This window comes from Motacilla alba, chromosome Z (assembly GCF_015832195.1).
Source record: "Motacilla alba alba isolate MOTALB_02 chromosome Z, Motacilla_alba_V1.0_pri, whole genome shotgun sequence".
In the NCBI taxonomy this organism is placed as follows: Eukaryota; Metazoa; Chordata; class Aves; order Passeriformes; family Motacillidae; genus Motacilla; species Motacilla alba.
This window is the reverse complement of record NC_052046.1, coordinates 23357018-23375575: the sequence shown is the minus strand read 5'-3', so window position 1 is coordinate 23375575 and position 18558 is coordinate 23357018. Positions and strand designations below refer to the sequence as shown.

General features: G+C 37.6%; 1 protein-coding gene across 1 annotated transcript in view; it reads right to left on the bottom strand.

Annotated features, from left to right (window-relative positions):
- Positions 1 to 4258: 4258 nt before the first annotated feature.
- Positions 4259 to 18558, bottom strand: part of TBCA (tubulin folding cofactor A) — a 25512-nt gene continuing 11212 nt past the window's right edge. The window contains exons 2-4 of the mRNA XM_038124732.1: positions 15342 to 15447; positions 8118 to 8204; positions 4259 to 5431 (exon numbers count right to left, since the gene is read on the bottom strand). Of these exons, the coding sequence (XP_037980660.1) occupies positions 5351 to 5431; positions 8118 to 8204; positions 15342 to 15447 (274 nt within the window). The 3' untranslated portion in view covers positions 4259 to 5350. The remainder of the gene's footprint in view (positions 5432 to 8117; positions 8205 to 15341; positions 15448 to 18558) is intronic.

The window sequence follows — 18558 nt, the reverse complement described above, 5'->3', positions numbered from 1 at the left end:
TTTGATGCATTCTTGGAGTTGAGTTCCATCAGTAGGCACTGCCCATGATAAAGCCTTTGAGGAAGGAAGCTTCTTAACTCACTGGTTTTTCTGACAATGCTTCCTAGTTGTCATCATGGATTACAGTTATACTTGTTGTTATACTTGTCTTCTTTTGAGTTTTGGCTACTGGTTTTGTGTTCTCTGCATATCATCCAGCTCAAGTGTGAGAATACAACTCCCTGCTCCCACCACAAAATGCAATGGAGTTTCCTTCATTTGAGAAAATGGCAGGAGTGTGAAGGGTGTATGTTTACCCTCAGGAAAACTGCAGTCCTCCTCAACATGTTTTCTTTGACTTCTGCTGATGGCAGGATGACTGGGGAAAAGACCCCTTGTTCAGGTCTGGTATCAGGAGTTGTTCTGGCTTCTTAAAATCCTCTAGTGTTCTGGGTGTTAGTGTCCAAGCCTTCCTTTTACAGGTGCGGCATTGGTTCAGTTTGGTGCCTAGGTATTGTGTAAGTGATCTGAGGAAATGAAACGTAACTCATTAGTCCTTTTATGGAGGCACTGATTTTTACACTTCATAAAATGTGAAGTTTATCTTCTGTGTTGAAAACAGAAGACAAGCCAAATCTGATCAATTGGTTTTGAAAGATACTAATTTACAAATGAAGTATTTTTTACTCATTTTTAACCTGCTCCTTTAGAAATGTGTAGAAGCTGTAACAGAGCAGAAAGCTGAGTCACTGAAAGTATCCAGAGGAATTTAATTTTATTTTCATCAACTAATCTACCCACTCATATCTATCTGAGTAAACTAATTACTTTTTTAATTAGGTAGCCTTTTTGATTGCTTATGGAGAGCTGTGGTGAAATTTACTGCTAATTATACAGGGGCAGAAGGAGGCCTCTGGATTGTTAGGAAAGATGAGAAAATTTTATTTCCTTTTGTTGAAATGGAGAGCAAGTAGTAATTGATACATAAATAATGTGCTTATTTTTCCAATTTCAACCTATTCAGCCTCTGTTAACCTTACTAATTGAGGCTCTTTCTGTGGGTTACTGGGTTTCCTATCTAGTATAACATCTACAATAACTTCAGAACAGTAAGAAAATGAAACTGTTGTAGAAGTTTTTCTTCTTTCTTTTAAAGGTGATGTTAATGTTGAGTGGTTCTAGAGTGGTGATGTTTGCCCTGAAATGCTGGCTGCTGAGATGTGCTAGCAAGTAGTCTGCACAGTTCAAGAGCTAATTTTTTTTTCACTGTGGTTGAATTTGTATTCAGAAAACTGGGGATGGTGGCAATTACACATCCCTTTTGCCATCACCTTTGAAGTCCTAAGCCCTCTGTTTATCTGGTAACAGAGCATAGCCAAGATTGCACATGGAAGAGAACACGGAAGTGGTTCTCCTTTGTATTTTCTGTTCAGTGTCCTTAGAAGTGGGTTCCCTGAGAGATCAGATGGGAGAAGGGTTGTTAAGATGGTTAGGCCATAGACAAAACATTTTCTTCTCATTTCGCTCAGCTTGTAGTCCCACTTTGCATCTGTACGAACAGTGAGACTTTGAACTAAATTTGCTACTGCCCTTGCAGTTTTTTCCAGCAGGCCTCACAGTTCACTTCTTACCTAGCAAGTTCCATCCTTCTGATTTCAGATACACTCCAAATTTGCTTCCTATCTTTGCCCTGAATGGCCTCATTTGTGCACAAATTAACACATAAAATAAAATGACAAGTGGGAACCTGAAGTATTTTTGACATTGTGTGTGTTTGATGAGTGTTCAGAAATGTGAATAGGAAGTGGAAAGTCAGAAAAAATTAGTTCATCTGGTCCTTTCATTAAGGAAGACCATTTTCACTTTCTTTGAGTCCCCTGTGTTGTAATGTGCAACATCTGAAAAGTCAGGTAGGTATCACTGAACTGTCTCCTTAGAGGGGACTCTGGGGATCTCCTCTGTGCTGTATTCAAAGTTGTTAATTTCAGCTGTGCAACAACTCTGTTGTATTTTTGAGTGAGGAGATAAGTGTTGAGAAAGGATGAATGCTCATCCATCTTTTGATGCTTTTCCGTAATGTGTAAATATGAGGCAGGATCAGTGGTCCCTGTGTCATGAGTGACTGAGCTGCCTGGTCAAGAGAAGTCCTCTAGGAAGGCAGCTCCAACAGCCACCATGGGCAGTCTGTTCCAGAGCTTCATTTGTCTTAGTTGTTTCCTATGGAAGGAACCTATCCAATATTTTTTCCCCTCATTATAACTCAAGCTCATTGCATCTTACTCTGTCTGCCAAGAAAAATTTATTATTTTCCTCTGTAATTCTGTTAATGCTTGAAGATTATTACCACTGCTACCCTCAGTACTTTCCATGCTAAAATGTCTGGATTTGTTCTTTCTTTTGCACAGACCATTTTCAGTCTTTTTAGGAGTTTTCAATGTTTTCCTTTGAATCCTTATTTGTTCATCCATTTTAGCTGCAGCTTCTAGCTGCAATAATGTTTCTAGATAAAACCTTTCTAATAAAAAGGGGAGTGTAAAGGTTGTTGCCCATGTCTTATGAGCTAAACCAATGTTCTGCATGTAATACACTAAAATTCTTCTATGTGTCTCAGAAATGGTGTCCAGCATTTAATTTTTCCTATGTTTGTGCAATAGAAATTCCTGCTGCCGTGTGTAAGTTTGCTTTATTTTCTTATTTAAATATGTCCTTACTAAAAGAAGTATTTTAAATTTTCTCCAGTTTGTCAGGAACCTTTTGATTTCTGATATTGCCCTTGAAAATATTGAACACCCTTTTATCACCCACATATTAAATGCACACACTTGCTATTATACTTTCATCATACAGGTCTGTTGAAGAGAACTATACCTTTTGGGGTGATCAGACCATCCAATTTTAGTAGTAAGTTCTTGGTGATTGCCCAGTCTTAAGAAGCTGTGCAGCCACCTGTCATACTAATGTGGCAATTCTGAGGACCCCTGAGGAGTAAGTACGGCTCAGTTATTGAGCATCTTCCTTGATCTGAACCTCTGGAGACAGACCAAGGACTTGAAGTTGCGCCCCCACCCCTCATGCCCCAAGTGTTAGAACACCGATTGACTGCAGCTCTGCTGAAAGGTTTCACCAGACATGAGGAAGGTGGACTGCCAAAACAGGATGTTGTTATAGGCAAATAGAACAGCTCTGTGCAGCTTAGGCTTTTTGTGGACTTCACCCAAAATATTTGCGTACAGTTAGCTCTTTCCTTCTCCTAAAGGATGTTGGCAGTCTGAAAACATGATGCTGTCCCTTCAGAAGTTAGATGGTTCCAGAGGCATCTGGAGACAAAGTATTTTCAGGTGTGAACATACCTTGATTTTCATCAGGGAGGCTGGCTACTTCCTGTACTACAGAACATGCTCATTTTTAGAGAACTTAGTAGTAGGGCAGAGTATCATCTTGGTCCATGATGCAGTAGTAGGGAGCTAGGAAATGGCTTGGACAGAGACACATTTGGCAAACATGAGAAACCATTCACCCTAGAAACTACTGCACTAAGAAACTTTTCCTAAAGCTTGTGTGGCAGTTGAAGGCCATGTGACTTTCATTCTAAATGACAGCTTAAGCCATGGGACAATCCTACTTGCCTTCAGCCACTATAGGTCACACCTTAGCTTTCATATGCATTTCTTGTGGTACTCAGCAACTGCACATTGTTTTTGCTTGTTTTCCAGAAGTGTGTATTCTTTCTTCTAAAGAAGAGCAATTTTTATTTTAAACCCTGCTTTACCCAGCAGACTTGGCATCTCCCTGCACTTCCTTTTCAGCTCAGCACTTATTCACCATACTCCACTCAATGGCTGCAAGCAGACTCATGCTGCAGTCTCTCAGCTGAGACACATGATCCACTTTGTGCACTCCAGCCACCTTTCCCAGTGAAGGTCACAGAAGAAACTGGGTGAAATGAGTATCCCAAGACAGATGTTTTCCTCAGGAGCAGTTCATGTGTGCTGTGGCTCAGGCAATGTCCGCTTGGCAGTTCCATGCCTAGAACACAATGCTGGTAACAAGATGCGCATGTTCTCTTATGGAACTGTACTGTCAAAACAGGTTTCACCTCTTAGCCCTCTATGGTACTGGTCTGGGGTCACTTCAAAAGTAGATCATTCTGACTGATTCAATCAGCAATCTCTTGGTGTTGATCTGTCAGAGCAGTGCTTAAGAGTGATGGAGAAGTAGACATTACTCTAAATGTGCTTAAGGTACATAAATAAGTACTGATACAGCAGTTTACTCAAACTCAGGCAAATTAACAAAGAATTTTATTGAATATTCAATTTAGCACCACACAAAAAGGTACACTGTGCTTTGTGCTGCCTTTAAGAAACATGCCAGAACACTTTCAAACTAGAAAAACTAATGTAAAAAGCTTTCTCGTTTATCAACAGAACTTAGTATTTGCTTTAGAGAAGCTACTCTGAAAAAACCACAGCTTTTGTACATAATGTTTTAATGGTCTTCCGGGCAGACTAAGTGTTTTTCCCTTACCCATTAGTTCCCCTTAGCTCTCTTTCATGTCCTGGGGTTTGAACTTTGTTAAAAAAAAAAATCACTTAGGCCAAAGTGCTTTCAAGCGAAGCATTCAGTCCAGAACTCTTATTAGCAGATGCAATTCACAATAGTCACCTGCTAAATCCCGTTTCCTGAAAAGTAGAAGAATTTTGATGCATGGAAGTTGTATGAATTGGGCTCGACTCAGTGCCATGCACATTGAGAAAGATCTGGAATCAGCTCTTGTCTTGGACTCAAAGATAAACAAGGAGCACACACTTGATAAAACTACAGAAAAATTGCACCATAGAAAAAAGGTGGGTGACTGGGAAGGGTTATTTGGTCTACCTTCTCTTTCAGTACAGATTTTTATGCTGTAATGTATATTATTTCAAATATAAGGTCAAATATTTCAAATATAAGGTCAAATATGTCGGGGTTGGAACTAGATGGAACCTTTCCAACCCATACTATTCTATAATGCTATTTCATTCTGAAGTACTTACTGGTCCCTCACATAGCCAAACTGTTTCCTAGCCTGAACTGTTCAGATTTAAGTTCTGTATATTAGCTATTACACTTACTTTAAATGGGCTTTGTTTTTCTTTCTTTTTTTTTTTTTTTTTTAATTGAGGTGAACTGGAAATATATCTATTTTGCCCAAATATGGAACACACAAATGTTTCAGAATATTCTTTATTTGATGCACCTTGCACTTAGAGAAAGCTCAGTTTGCATAAAGGGAACTTTAGCAAGTCAACAATAGTAGTAGAGCCATAGTCAAATGAAACTGTGGAATGGACCCCATGCTAATGCATATAAAGAGAGAACTGGAAAACAGCTAGGCTTCCAGCTTCACTGACTCCAGTATGGAACGTGCTTCTTTATATTCTTCAGCTTCTTCCAATTCTTTTTCATTTTCCTGTAATCAAAAGCAACATTTTTGAGTACTCTGAAAATAAGTGTTGTGGGATTAAATTTACGAAGGTAAAAAACTGCTAACAAATAAGAAGGCTGAGGTACTCAATAGTATTTCTGTCTTACTGGCAGCATCTTCCTACACCTCTCAAGTGGATGGACTACAAAATAGCAGCTGGGAGAGCTAAGTCCCTCCCACTGTAAGTAAAGATCAGGTTCACAACAACCTGATGAACCTGAATGTACCTAAGTCTATGGCACCTGACAAGATGCTTCCCAGAGTCCTGAAGGAATTGCCTGATGCAGTTGCCATTCTCCTTTCCATGACATTTGAAAAGTCACGGCAGTCAGGTGAGTCCTTAAAGACTGCAAAAAAGGCAATTATCACTGAGGACTACATGGTCCCCCATAACATCCTTCTCTCTAAATTGAAGAGAGGTGGATTTGATTGGTCTCTTCACTGGATAAGGAATTGGCTGGATGCTCACAGACAGAGAATTGGTCAATGACACAATGTTTAGATGGAGATCAGTGACCAGTGGTGTTGTTTAGGGCTCTGTATGGTGAGCAGTGTTATTTAATGTCTTCATTAATGACACAGAAAGTAAGATCCATAAATGTGCAGATAACACCAAGCTGAGTAGTGGCTCAGCTGATGCACTGAGAAATGGGATGCCATCCAGAGGAACCTGGACAAGCTTGAGAAGTGGGCCCATGGAAAAACTCATGTAAGGCCATTGTGCAAGGTGCTGCACCTGGGTCAGAGCAGCCCTGGTACCAGCACAGGCTGGGGATGGGCAGATCAGAGCAGCCCTACCCAGACTTGGGGTGCTGGTGGCTGAGAGGCTGGACATGACCCAGCCATGGGCATTCAGCCCAGAGAGCCACACGTGTCCTGGGCTGCATCCAGAGCAGTGTGGGCAGCAGGGCCAGGGAGGGGATTCTGCCCCTCTGCTCTGCTCTGCTGAGACCCCACCTGCAGTGCTGCATCAGCTCTGGGGCCACAGCACAGGAAGGACATGGAGCTGCTGGAGGGAGTCCAGAGGAGGCCACAAAGATGATCAGCGGGTTGGAGCACCTTCCTTTTTGGACAAGCTGAAAGTTGGGTTTGTAAAGCCTGGAGAAGAGAAGGGCTCTGAGCAGCCCTCACAGCAGCCTTTCAGTACTTAATGGGGGCTACAAGAAAGACAGGGATGGACTTTTTAGTAGGGCCTGTTGTGACAGGACAGATGGTTTTAAACTAAAAGAGAAGAGATTCAAACTAGATAAAAAGAAAATTTTTTTAACAGTGGGGGGTGGTCAAGAAGTGGGAAAGGTTGCCCAAAGAGGCGGTAGTGTCACATCCATGTAAATACTCGGTGTCAGGCTGGATAGGGCTTTAAGCAACCTGATGTAGTTGAAGATGTTCCTGGTCATTGCAAGGGAGTTGGAACAGATGATCTTTGAAGGTTCATTCCAACCCAAACCATTCTATGAAATGAGGAATATATAATTTTTGAAAACACACTTTCTATGTTACTCAAAGCACAGGTAAATTCTTTTGTCCTGCCTAAGGTCCCAGGTAGTGGCTGTCATGTGCAAGCGGATTTGACCTATGCAAACCTTTATTTGATAGTGTTGAATATCTAAAACCAAGGGACGTGTGAGAACAAACTTCAGAACAACAGTACTCTTAGAAAAATGCTTAAGTAGACTGACAGTTGAAAAACATACTAGGATACAGTTGCTTTTAATTAATGAACTGAAGGTGAGCTAAGCACAGAAAGCAACACATGAAGACTTCCAAATTCTTAACAGCAATAGTAACTGTCTCCATTCCTTGTTTTAGGTTTGCATACTATGAATCAATAGCATCATTTCTGCATGCCCGAGAAATTTAGACTAACTGTTCAGTAACTAGTTGAATGACAAAAAGACTCTAAATCCTGCCAGGTACTGAGCATTTATTTTGGCAAACAGTAGAGGAAGACTACCTGAGATTAGGACACCTTGACTTTTCCATTAAAAAAGTATTTGCATTTTAGCCATTGCTGTATCTGGGACATAGTTTAGGATATATATTTTTAGCCTCACAATACCATTTATTGTGCACCAACATGTGTAGCTGAATTCTTCATGAGAAGGCAGCTTTTAAAATAAACATTATCATCTCCAAACATAGTATAGGTTCAGTGAATCTATTTGTACAACATACTCTTTATTCCTAAAGGTATTTTTATCTTAAAAAGTAGGGCAGTACTGCTCACTTCACTAATAAAACATTAAGCAATACTCAGCAAGGACTCCTCTGACTTGTCCATAGCATAATAAGAGTAGTAACCAAAGTACTTGACAATTTCAATTCCCTACAAGTATATTATATACATTTATACTATCTATAAAACCTAAAGTTGGTGAACTGATTTTTCTCATGAGGGAACTAGCACAGGAGATCTGTGTCCATTTTCACAGTATGGGATAAGTGTATGTTCAGCGTACATTACATTAAGGACAGCTTCTAACACACACAGTCTTCACAGACTGAAGACCAAGTATGCAAACTGTGCTATCTAAAGCAAAACATTGGTATCTTGTAAGATGTTGGTCTTGGGACCTACAGACAATTCTTTAATCCAGTTTTTATTTGCTGCAGTTGTTTATCCAGGAATTGCAGCACTTCTTCATCAGTTGGGGTGTGATGCAATACTCACTAGTAGTTGAGTAAGCTCTGCATGTGCAATTTCTAGTCTGCGTTGGCAGTCTGGAATCATCATTCGTGACTCTTGTAAGATCTCGATCTGTGAAAATCAGAAGACAATGAAATTAGAATATGTTCCAGATAGAAACATTATCTTGTAGGATAAGTTTTTACTCTGAAAAATCAGCAATCTAGTCATTATCTAGGACCTTCAGAACAGTTGCACGTTATCTTCTGAACAGGCTCCTTTTCTTAAAAGACATTCACTTAGCATAATTGCTTAAAACTCTGTTAATTTACAGCACATTTCCATTTACTCTGTGCTTAACTGAATATCAAGTATTAAGTGCAAGACAGTATTCAGAATTATCTTTCCCTTAGCCAAAAAATACAGCTTAGTAAGGTCTTCAGCATTTGTTAAAAAGTCTATTTAGAACAAACTTTCTCCTGCTGTCATGAAGCAGCTTCATCCAAAAGGGGATCAGCTGGTTATATAAATATCTCCTGCATCTTTTGGGTAATAAAGAAAAAGAATGTTCAGATAATATCCCATAGAGATAATTACTGCATGAAAAAAGTTATTGAGTTATTGATCACATTGTGTGCAGACTGCAGGAGGCTCTGACTGAAAGACAAAGGTAAAGAAAAATGAAAAGCAAAGACCAGCAGGCTCATATTTTTGATTTTATCATGCATAAAAAGTTATTACATATCCTTGTGCTTCATTTTAGGAGAAAGATTATTCTCACCATGCACTTTGAACAAAATTACTAAACTGGCACCCCACTGAATCTGAAAATCTTGCCACCTCCTAAAGAAAACAACATCAGTTTTAAGTAAGGGAGCATTTATTTCATGGAGCATTTCTGGATCTGAACACCAAACACTGAGAAGAAAAGATGTGCAGAGTTGTTCAGTAACATTGCATCTATTTAGAAATTAAAATCTGTTTGATATTTAGATATGAAACATCTCTGTTCAGGATAACCTGCAACAGAAAGCCTTCCTTTTAAATGGCTTTTTTTCTTTCTGTCATTCCTATGTTGTATCATCCTGCTAGTATTAATGCTGCTGTACCAAAAGGTAATTACAAAAGGGACATTAAGCTGTAGCTAAGAATGCATTTATGTATTCAGAAAGGCTTTGTGTAACAAGGTATTGTCAGTAAGTTTTTAAGTGTCACTTAGACCATTTGGTTTTGAGAGAAAAAACTTTAGTTTCTAATTTTACACTTTCATCAGTCAATGTAGCAGCCATAGAATGAGGTGTGCCATAAACTGCATGATATGATGCCTTTTGCTTTATGTAGTAGAATACCTGCTGGAATGAGAATATCCAGTAATTACTTCTTTGAGTCAAACAGATATGAAATATTTGTGTGTTGTAAAGCTTGTTAAGCAGATAATATGAAATTAGTAACTTATTTGATATGTGCCACTAGATAAGCGACCTGGGGTGGCATGTAAATCGTGAATCTGTAAGATACAGTCCTGCCTCCTGCATTCTCTAAGAAATAAACAAATCTACCCAAATAATTATATTCAAAACAATATTTGTCTGATTCCCAAAGGGTTACCCAAGTTTTATTTGTATGTGCCAGTGGTGCAGTGATGAATAAAAATCAGAAAGATGATAAATCCTAGAACTATATTCAGTAGATGCAAACAGCTGGAGACTAGAACAGGAATTTTGTGCAGCCAATATGATTTAACTTCTGCAAAACCAATTTCTTTTCAAGTACTGTTGATAATCCCAGATAAGACTACTTTCTTTTACAAATATACATAGTAAAGTCAGAAGTTCAAATAATTATATAAGGTTTATGACTGGATTTTTAAAAGTGTTTATTCTTCAAATTTTATCAAAATTCTGCCCCACTTTCAGAAGAAATTGAAAGGGTGACAAGAATGATAGCCACCCAAACTCCAATGCCAGGCACTGCAGCCATTTCCATCCCTGTGATGTGCTCTGCAGCAACTCAAATTCCACTGACCAGACCAGAGCAATTCCAACTCCAGCTAAAGACTATTATTTAACCCCAGACATCAACTAAGTACCAGGCAGCAGCTCACTTGCTCCTGCCCCAGCCTAGTGGGGAGCTCACTTGCTCCTGTCCCCAGCCAGTGGGGAGAAGACAACAGGAAGAAAAGGTAAACCTTGTGGGCTGAGATAAGAACAATTTATTAACTTCTAAAAAATGCAGTAATAATAATGAGGGAGAGATATCCGTTTTATCAGCTTCAAAAAACAGAAGCAGAGTATGTTGATTTGGGTTTTTTCCCCAACTGACCACATCTAACCAAGAGATTTAAAGACATGTAGATCCACAAATAATTTGAAAGCAACAAAAAAACCCACCCCAAAATAAAACAAAAAAGCCACAAACAAATACTGTAGGGTTTTCCTTCTCTTAGAAGGACACCCTGATATACTACTGAGTCACAGAGTATAATTGACAGTATTGTTTTACATGACAAGAGTGGTGTTCTGAACAGAAGAGGTGGGCCACGAAAAACCACAACAAATGTAAATGAGTCATATATGTACCAAGTATATATACAAAAGTTAATATACAGTCTAGCTTTTAAATACTGTCACATAATCACTTGCCCGTTTTCTGTTGCACAGATAATCCTAACAGTATGGATCTACTCAAAGACGGCAGAGGTAAGGAAAAGACATGCAGATAATTGTTTGCTAAAACAAGTGCTACTGGTTCGAACTACTTTTCCTCAAAAAGTGTGTAAAGCATTGACTATTTACAGCCAGGTGTGGTGGAGGGACAGGCAGTGAAAGCAAAAAAGTAATCTCTAAGTACTACAAACACCAAAGGTTCCCAAACTCAGTAATCCCACTAAGTAAGATTAGTAGCACACAATAAATAATCATGCTAAGGTTACTGGTAGCCTAATCCATATTTTTAACTAAAATCCACACCATGGCAGTACTTCTCATCTGAGCAGTAAACAGGAGTAGTATCAAGGTACTGGGCCTTGGTAATATCAATGTACTTGGCCAGGGCTGTGGTGTAGGGATCTATGGAGAAGTACAGCATAGATAATGTAGCAAGAAGCTGGGCATAGGGAAGGCAGGAACTCAAAGGAGATACAGCATTAAGGTGAATTTGAACACAAAAAAAACCCATAAATGCACACAAGAATGTAGGAAACACAATTTTATGAGTTCTATTTGCTTTCAGGCCCAAAAGAAGCTTGAACTATCCACAAATACAGGATACAACAGCACACTTGCTGTAGGCAAGCTGTCAAATACATTGATCAAAAGACTCCTGAAGGACCTTGCAATAAAAAACTGGAGAACACTGTTTTGTTTCTACAGTGCTTGAGTGCTTCAAGAAATGGCCATGTGTCAACAACAAACTATCAACCACTTCTAGCATGGAAAGTGATGGAGGAGGAGAAAACCCTCTAGAGGTAACACCTTGGTATTTCAAATGAGTTTTCTTTGCAGCTCCTCTCAGGTAAGATGTAATCCTGATTCTTCTAAAGCAGATCACTTTAGGGCATTAAAGACATAAAGTCTTGAATCCAAAAGGTACTTATATCTGCCTAGATAAGAAGGAAAACACTCTTTGGAAAACAGAAGGGGAAAAGGAGGATCACAGTAATGCTTTTTCATAATTTGGTTTCTTTCATAAAGTTTGAATGCATCTTTAATACCAGGTCTGTGTTGGGATACTGTATTGTACTTGGTCCAGAGAATTCCAAGTTGCTGGCTTTTCAGTTAACAAACTGTGCTTTTGTTAAGGATACTGTCAAAATACATAAGGAGAAGCATCAGGTCTTCCCTTGCATTTACACTTGCATTTCCACTTTACCAAGCATCTAGAGCTAGAATTCATATTATTAAACAAAGATCATCTATTCTTAGGGGTCAGAAAAAGTACTTAGGCAAATAACAAGACTGATGTAAAACTGCACATTTAATCTAATCTTACTTTTTCTGTGAGAACAAAGAAACTTTGAACCAATCGGGTGGGAGGTTGGAAAGAGCTAAGAATGTAAAAAGCTAACTAAACTAACCAGAATATTTCTTTGAGGCTAAAAAGACATTTTGGAAGTTCAAGAACATTACAACCTTTCTTTCAGCAAGAAATCCATCAATAACAAGATCAGCAGCAAATTACCATCTTTCACATTATTTTCCAAAATAGTAAAGAGTTTCCAAATGCATGTCTTTTTAACTGTTTCAGAAGGCACTCTTTCACTCAACAAAGCAAGAGAAAACTGCTTTGAAAACTGCTTTTTTTTTTTTTTCCCAGTTTTTACAAATACTGGGAAAAAACTGTGTATGAGCAAGATGTACTTTATATACTCTTATGTACTTTTGACACACAGGAATTAAATTTTGTGTTAAATCCACTGGATTTTTAATTAATCTAGAAATAACATTACTCAAGAAGTAACTTGGATCTGTAGAATTGTGTTTAAAAAACTGAAAATATACCACTCACTTATCAGTAAAAATGTTGCCAGTTAGCAAAACCACCAGAGAATATCTACAATCCCAGAGAAGGGAAATATAGAATAGATACCTTGCTTTGCCCCCGGCTCACAAGTCTCAAAATAAAAGCATGAGCCATGAAAGAATGTTTATTTATATATGAACATCCAACAACCACAGAAGTACAGAAAGCTACAGGTTTCTATCATTAGTCTGCACTTGAATGATACTGTGTGAAAATTCTCTATTAAAGTAGTATTATGAAGTCCTGTGGAAAGTCTTCATATATTGAGAATTGTTGTAACTGAGTAGAAACTAAGACTTCATTAAGACAAAATCCGCAGAGAGTTAGAACTACACTACTTCTTGCTACCCAGAGAAACTATAAGCAAAATTGGCACCTGGTGGGATAAATCAGAAGTATTTTAATATTTATTACCATAACAAAGTCTTCTTGCACACTACAATGGAATCTTAAGCATCTAACAGCATTGCAAGAAAACTGTCCTTTTTGTTTTTCTGGTATTGAACCTGCTCCTCATTAAGCAAGTCTTTCTGGACAGTTCAGGTGAGGGCTGGTGTGTAACAATCGCCAACCATCCCAGATGGTCACTGCCTCAGCTAGAGAAGACTTGAGTCCACTGGAACCATGAGTTGCCCCAATGCATAAGAAATTACGAGAAAAATACTGAATCAAACCCTACTGTTCTACAAAGGGACTGATCCCTCATTACAGACCAGACATACTCTAAAGACTACATATGCTGTAGGAATGGTATTTTTCACTTTAAAATGAAATTTTCTGTATTCACTTTTGTATGTAAAACTGTATGTTCTGAGTTGTAACTAGAAAGCTAAATGAAAACAGTACTACATCAAGATAAAGTATTGCTTTTAGGCTTTTTAAGAATCCTTCCCTGAACTCTGGATTGATTTGTGCATGTATATAAATACATAAATACACACACACACACACACACACACATATATATATATATATGATTTAGTCAATACCTCAGCTAAATTAATAGTTAAAACTATTCTCCTAGTCTCAAGAGACGGAATTCGTTTCCACCCCCCCAAATGTTACTTTTCATTACCAAAATTTAAATACAGTTGTAATTTTTAGAGTTATGCACCCTAGAATGGAAATTAGAGATTAACTAGAAGCAGTTATTAAAATGGGTAACTACAGGTATTTTTTCTGAAAAAGATCTCAAGATCTTTACTGTATCCAAAATATTGTTCTGAGCAAACTCTCCTGGAACCATATAACTTTCTTTGAAGTCTCCAAATTTTTAGTAACCTAAAATATTAACTTCCAGAATGCAAAGTGCGCTAAATAAACAAGAAGTGAAAACGTCATTGGAGAAACTGATTGCTTTCAAAGTGGATCAGGCAATTTCTGAATGAATCACAACTGCTTTCTGTGAAGGCACTGGTCTCTAGAAAGACCTTCAAGTAGTAGGTAACAATTTCAACAGAAGTTCACAGCCATCGCTGGTTTTGACTTGCATGATATCTTGCAGGTCACTGTGGAAATACCATGATACAGTCAAATAATCTGATGAATGGGCAACACTAAAAATAGGAATTGAACTCATTAGTTCTTGTTAGTGCCAGATCTTCAGAAAGGCTACTGTTTTGTAGATCTTCAAGTCTCAGTCTGGTGAGGCAGAAGACAGGTTTGCTCCAGAAATACAAATCTTTATTTGTATATAAATTCTTTATTTGTATTTCATTTCCATGGCATAACGGAAGTAAGGCAGGACATAAATACATGAACTGAAATACGAATTTACAAAAAAAAGTTTGCTTAACTTTTTCTCCTATATTGTGTTAATTTTGTATCTGAATTTTGTTTAACCTGTTCTTCCATTGTTTAAAAACAAAGACAGGATTCCAGAAGGTTATGTTTATGACTATTAAGTGAAAATAATTTTAGTACAGTTTTGAGAGAAAGCATCTGGGAAATACTTGGACAAAAAACATAACCAAAGGTAACATAGTTAGTTGAAATAATATGAGTACCACAGTGAAACACAGACGTTGCACACTTCTGTAGAGAGTAAATATCAATCTCCCAAAGCCAAGTTCCTCTTGTGAGTAGGAGATGTGACACTTTTTCTCCCAAAAGGGTATGTACCAACTGTCTGCAACCACGGTCCTTGTGGTAAACCTTCCAAGAAAAAATGTAATAATACTTAACAGTGACACTAAACCGTACTCTTGAGCAGACCAAAGTACAGCCTGCCCCCTCCTAACCTATGACTTCACTACAAACTCCAGCAGCTCCGCAGCTGCATACCCACTGCTTTCTTTCTCGGAGGTTTCTGATTTTACCAAAAGGATACTGGTGTACTCAAGAGCTGAAATGTTTCCCCTTCATATTAACTACTGGGCATTCTCACTTTGCTGTAACATTTCCAGTTAGCAGCAAGTATTTGGTTTACCTACATCCACCGAGACCATGTATTCACTACAGGTTCTTCATATTTCCAAGAAAAAGTTCATGATGGCCTCCATACAGTTAGTGAGTAACAGTCATCATGACATAAAGTACTAAGTAATCATATACATACATATAAACTATGATCCTTGTAATTCAACACCTCAAAGAAATTTCTATGGCTGATTTTACGTCAGGATTTTAGTCTACTATTTATATAACATAAGTCTAGAAAAAAATGCAGGAGATTCATCTATCTAAAAATGACTATGATTAAATGAAAACAAATAAGGATTTTATAAAACAAGTTCCAGGTTAGTTTACCTGCTTCTTAATTCCATAATCATCACATGCTTCAGCTTTCATTTTTTCAATCTTTTCTTCTTGCTGTTTTGCTTCTTTTTCATACATAATTTTTTCTTTTGCCAGCCTGCAATTAACAACCAAGTGATTGTGTTAATCTCTATTACTGTAAAAAGTTACATCAGAGAAAACAGCCTCCCACTCAAAAGTTACAGACCTGGAAGATAATACGCAGTTTTATAAAAAAAGGCTTTTAACCACTGCAAAAAAAACCCCTGTATCTAGGAAATTATGAATTTAGCTATAATAAAGAGTATTTTCTCCACTTATCTTGATGCTGTTTTAGGAGGTCACAGACAAAAGTAACAGTTCCAGAACTTAAAATTCCAACAATTTTCTTTATTTCCCGTCTTTCAAAAGAAAAGGAATCCATGTGTTAATCCTAATAATGGACTTACACTTGGGAGCAGGATGCTTTTTGCTAACAAGCATAAATTCATGAGTAATATAAATAAGTTTGAAGGTCAGAGAAATATTAAGCTAGTCTAATATGATCTCCTACTGTAACTATTACACTGCATTCTCATTATCAAACTTTAGTATTTGTTACTGCAATTTTGCTGTTGCGTCTCCCACTTTATCACATGTATTCATTAGGTGTATGTTAGATTATGCAATACTAGATATGAACCAAAGCATCTTTCAGGATCTGAAAAATACTGGAACAATTTCTGTGCTGCTAGTTCAGGAGCAGAACAAATACTGAGATACTACTGCAGATCTGATATCATGCTGAAAAAAATCCTTCCCCAAACAAGGGCAAGATCAACCTATATAAGATTGTTTGAAGATAATTTAACATCCAAAAGAACATAATCAGATTCAAGAAGTAAAGAATATATTATACAATGAAAAGAGAATAAATAAAGGTCTAGTAGAGAGCTTCATGACCACATTAGTGCATCAGCGTAAAGTAATTTAATTCATCATTTGTCACAGTTAAGCGCCATACTAGGATTGCTGAGAATGGACAGAATGCTGTTGGGGTGTCAAGAACTCTGTGAACTGAAGCTGCCACAAAAGCACCACTGCAGCTGTATGGCAAAAAAAAAATCCGTTGAGAATATACTCATAATGCAACAGCTGGAACTGTCCCTGTTATTTACAAGAGTTTATTTGCTAAAATAGCCCTAAGCAATGGCTCCGCAACAGTCAGTCTAAGTTGGGCTGTAGCGACATGCACCTGAACTTGCTTCAGTCTTTAGGGAGTCACACAACCAGAAAGGGCTGTCAGCCTTACAAAGCATCTTCAGCTGTGTGCAGAGTGCACACTCTGGGTGAATAGACTAGGCCATTTTCTACAAGTAAGCCAAGTACTAGCTTTTAGAAGCAGAACTGGAGAAAGACAGGAACCTAACTACTAATAATAAAGACACTAAATGAGTGGCAGTAATTCCAACTACTGGAACTAGTTCCAGTATTAGCATCAGTAAATACTGATTTAATAGAAGATGAGTTAATTGTTTGATCAAGGTTACCTGATTTAATTCCAGACAGTATTAGTTGCTTTGCTACTGTTAGGTTCCAAAAAAGTTCATTTTAATCAACCCATGAGACAGATGACTTTTTCTGAATGAGAACAGCAAATTCCCTTGAGGAGCAAAGGAAGAGGTATGATTGAACAATGGTTTTATGTGATTCACTTATTGAAATGTGTACCCCACTGGAACTAAAGGCAACTTACATTGCTGAATGAAACATTTTACATTATTTTAAATTTTAGCCAAAACAAAAGGTTCAATGCATGTCATTATTTGTATTTTCACATTCATATCTCCTTCTATGCATGATAACTTTTCAAACTGACTGTTCCCTCAAGCTTGCAAACTTTATCAAACAGGGAAAGACTACATGTTCTCACCTAGTTTTGAACTTTTGCTTTTCTCACATCTGCATACTTAAGAATTGCATCTGTATTTATTGACCTATTTCTGTAGTAGCTGTACATGTCATAAGAAGAACTTGAAATATTCTGCTTTTAAAAAAAAGATACACAGGAAATATGAAATATGAGAACACTTTCTGTGACGAATTTCCCGCCGGACTTTGTTCAGTACTCAGATTTATCTCAGTAAATGCTCCACTTATCATTAGTAAGACTGGGATGCTAATAGCCAATGTGATTAAAGAAGTTCTGATTTGAAGACATTTCCTGTACTAGATCCTTTCTCTAGATGTTATGAAGCCATTTCTACTGCTTATATAGCTTGGGGAAACACTAAGTAAGCAGACAAATGGATTTTAAAAATAAAAAGTAATTTCGTAATGGAGACATACTAACACTTAATCACCTCTTAAAAATTTCAGCTTACATATACACAAAAATACCTGCATGATACTTTCCTCTCTTCTTCCTCGAACCCTTTTCTACCTGGAAAATAGATTCTGGGTTGGGTGGGGTTTTTGTGTTCTTTTGTTCATTGTTTGGTTTCGCTGGCTTTTTTTTGGTGGTGGGGTTTTTTGGTTGGTTGGATGGTTCTTTTTTTTTTTTTTTTTTTTTTAATATTAAAATGGATACAAACCAGAATCTAGGTTGGATATTAGGAAGAAGTTTTTTACAGAAAGGGTGATGAAGTACTGGAGTGGTCTGCCTGGGAGGTGGTGGAGTCACCATCCCTGGATGTGTTTAAAAAAAAATGGGTTGTGGCACTTGGTGCCAGGTTTAGCTGAGGTGTGAGGACATGGGTTAGACTCAATCTTGAAGGTCTCTTCCAACCTAGTGATTCTGTGTGTGATGTGTCTTTATATATGGTGTGACCATACACAGTGAACAGAGTAAGAATAGCTCAGTGGTCAAATTGCATTTGTGTGCATCTCAAGAACATGGGTCATTCAGAGATTAAAAAACCTGCAACCATAAAAACCACAACAGGCTTAAGTTTAGCAGACATTTTACGGTGTCATAAACATGTAAGGTTTAGTAACTTTAACTTTTAACTGAAAGAATGAAAAATTTAGAAAAAAAGTTGAACTAATGTGAATTACTTTTTATCGTAGCTATATATTACACATATATACCTATAATATCACATATATATGCTTGTATATGGGCAATAACCCTTGAATTCTACAATGGACAGTTCCTTAAAATATTACCTTGTTTTTAAACAATCTGGTTTCCAGGTATCCATCTGAAACCCTAAGGTTAGCCTTATTTCACATACACAATATGCTACAT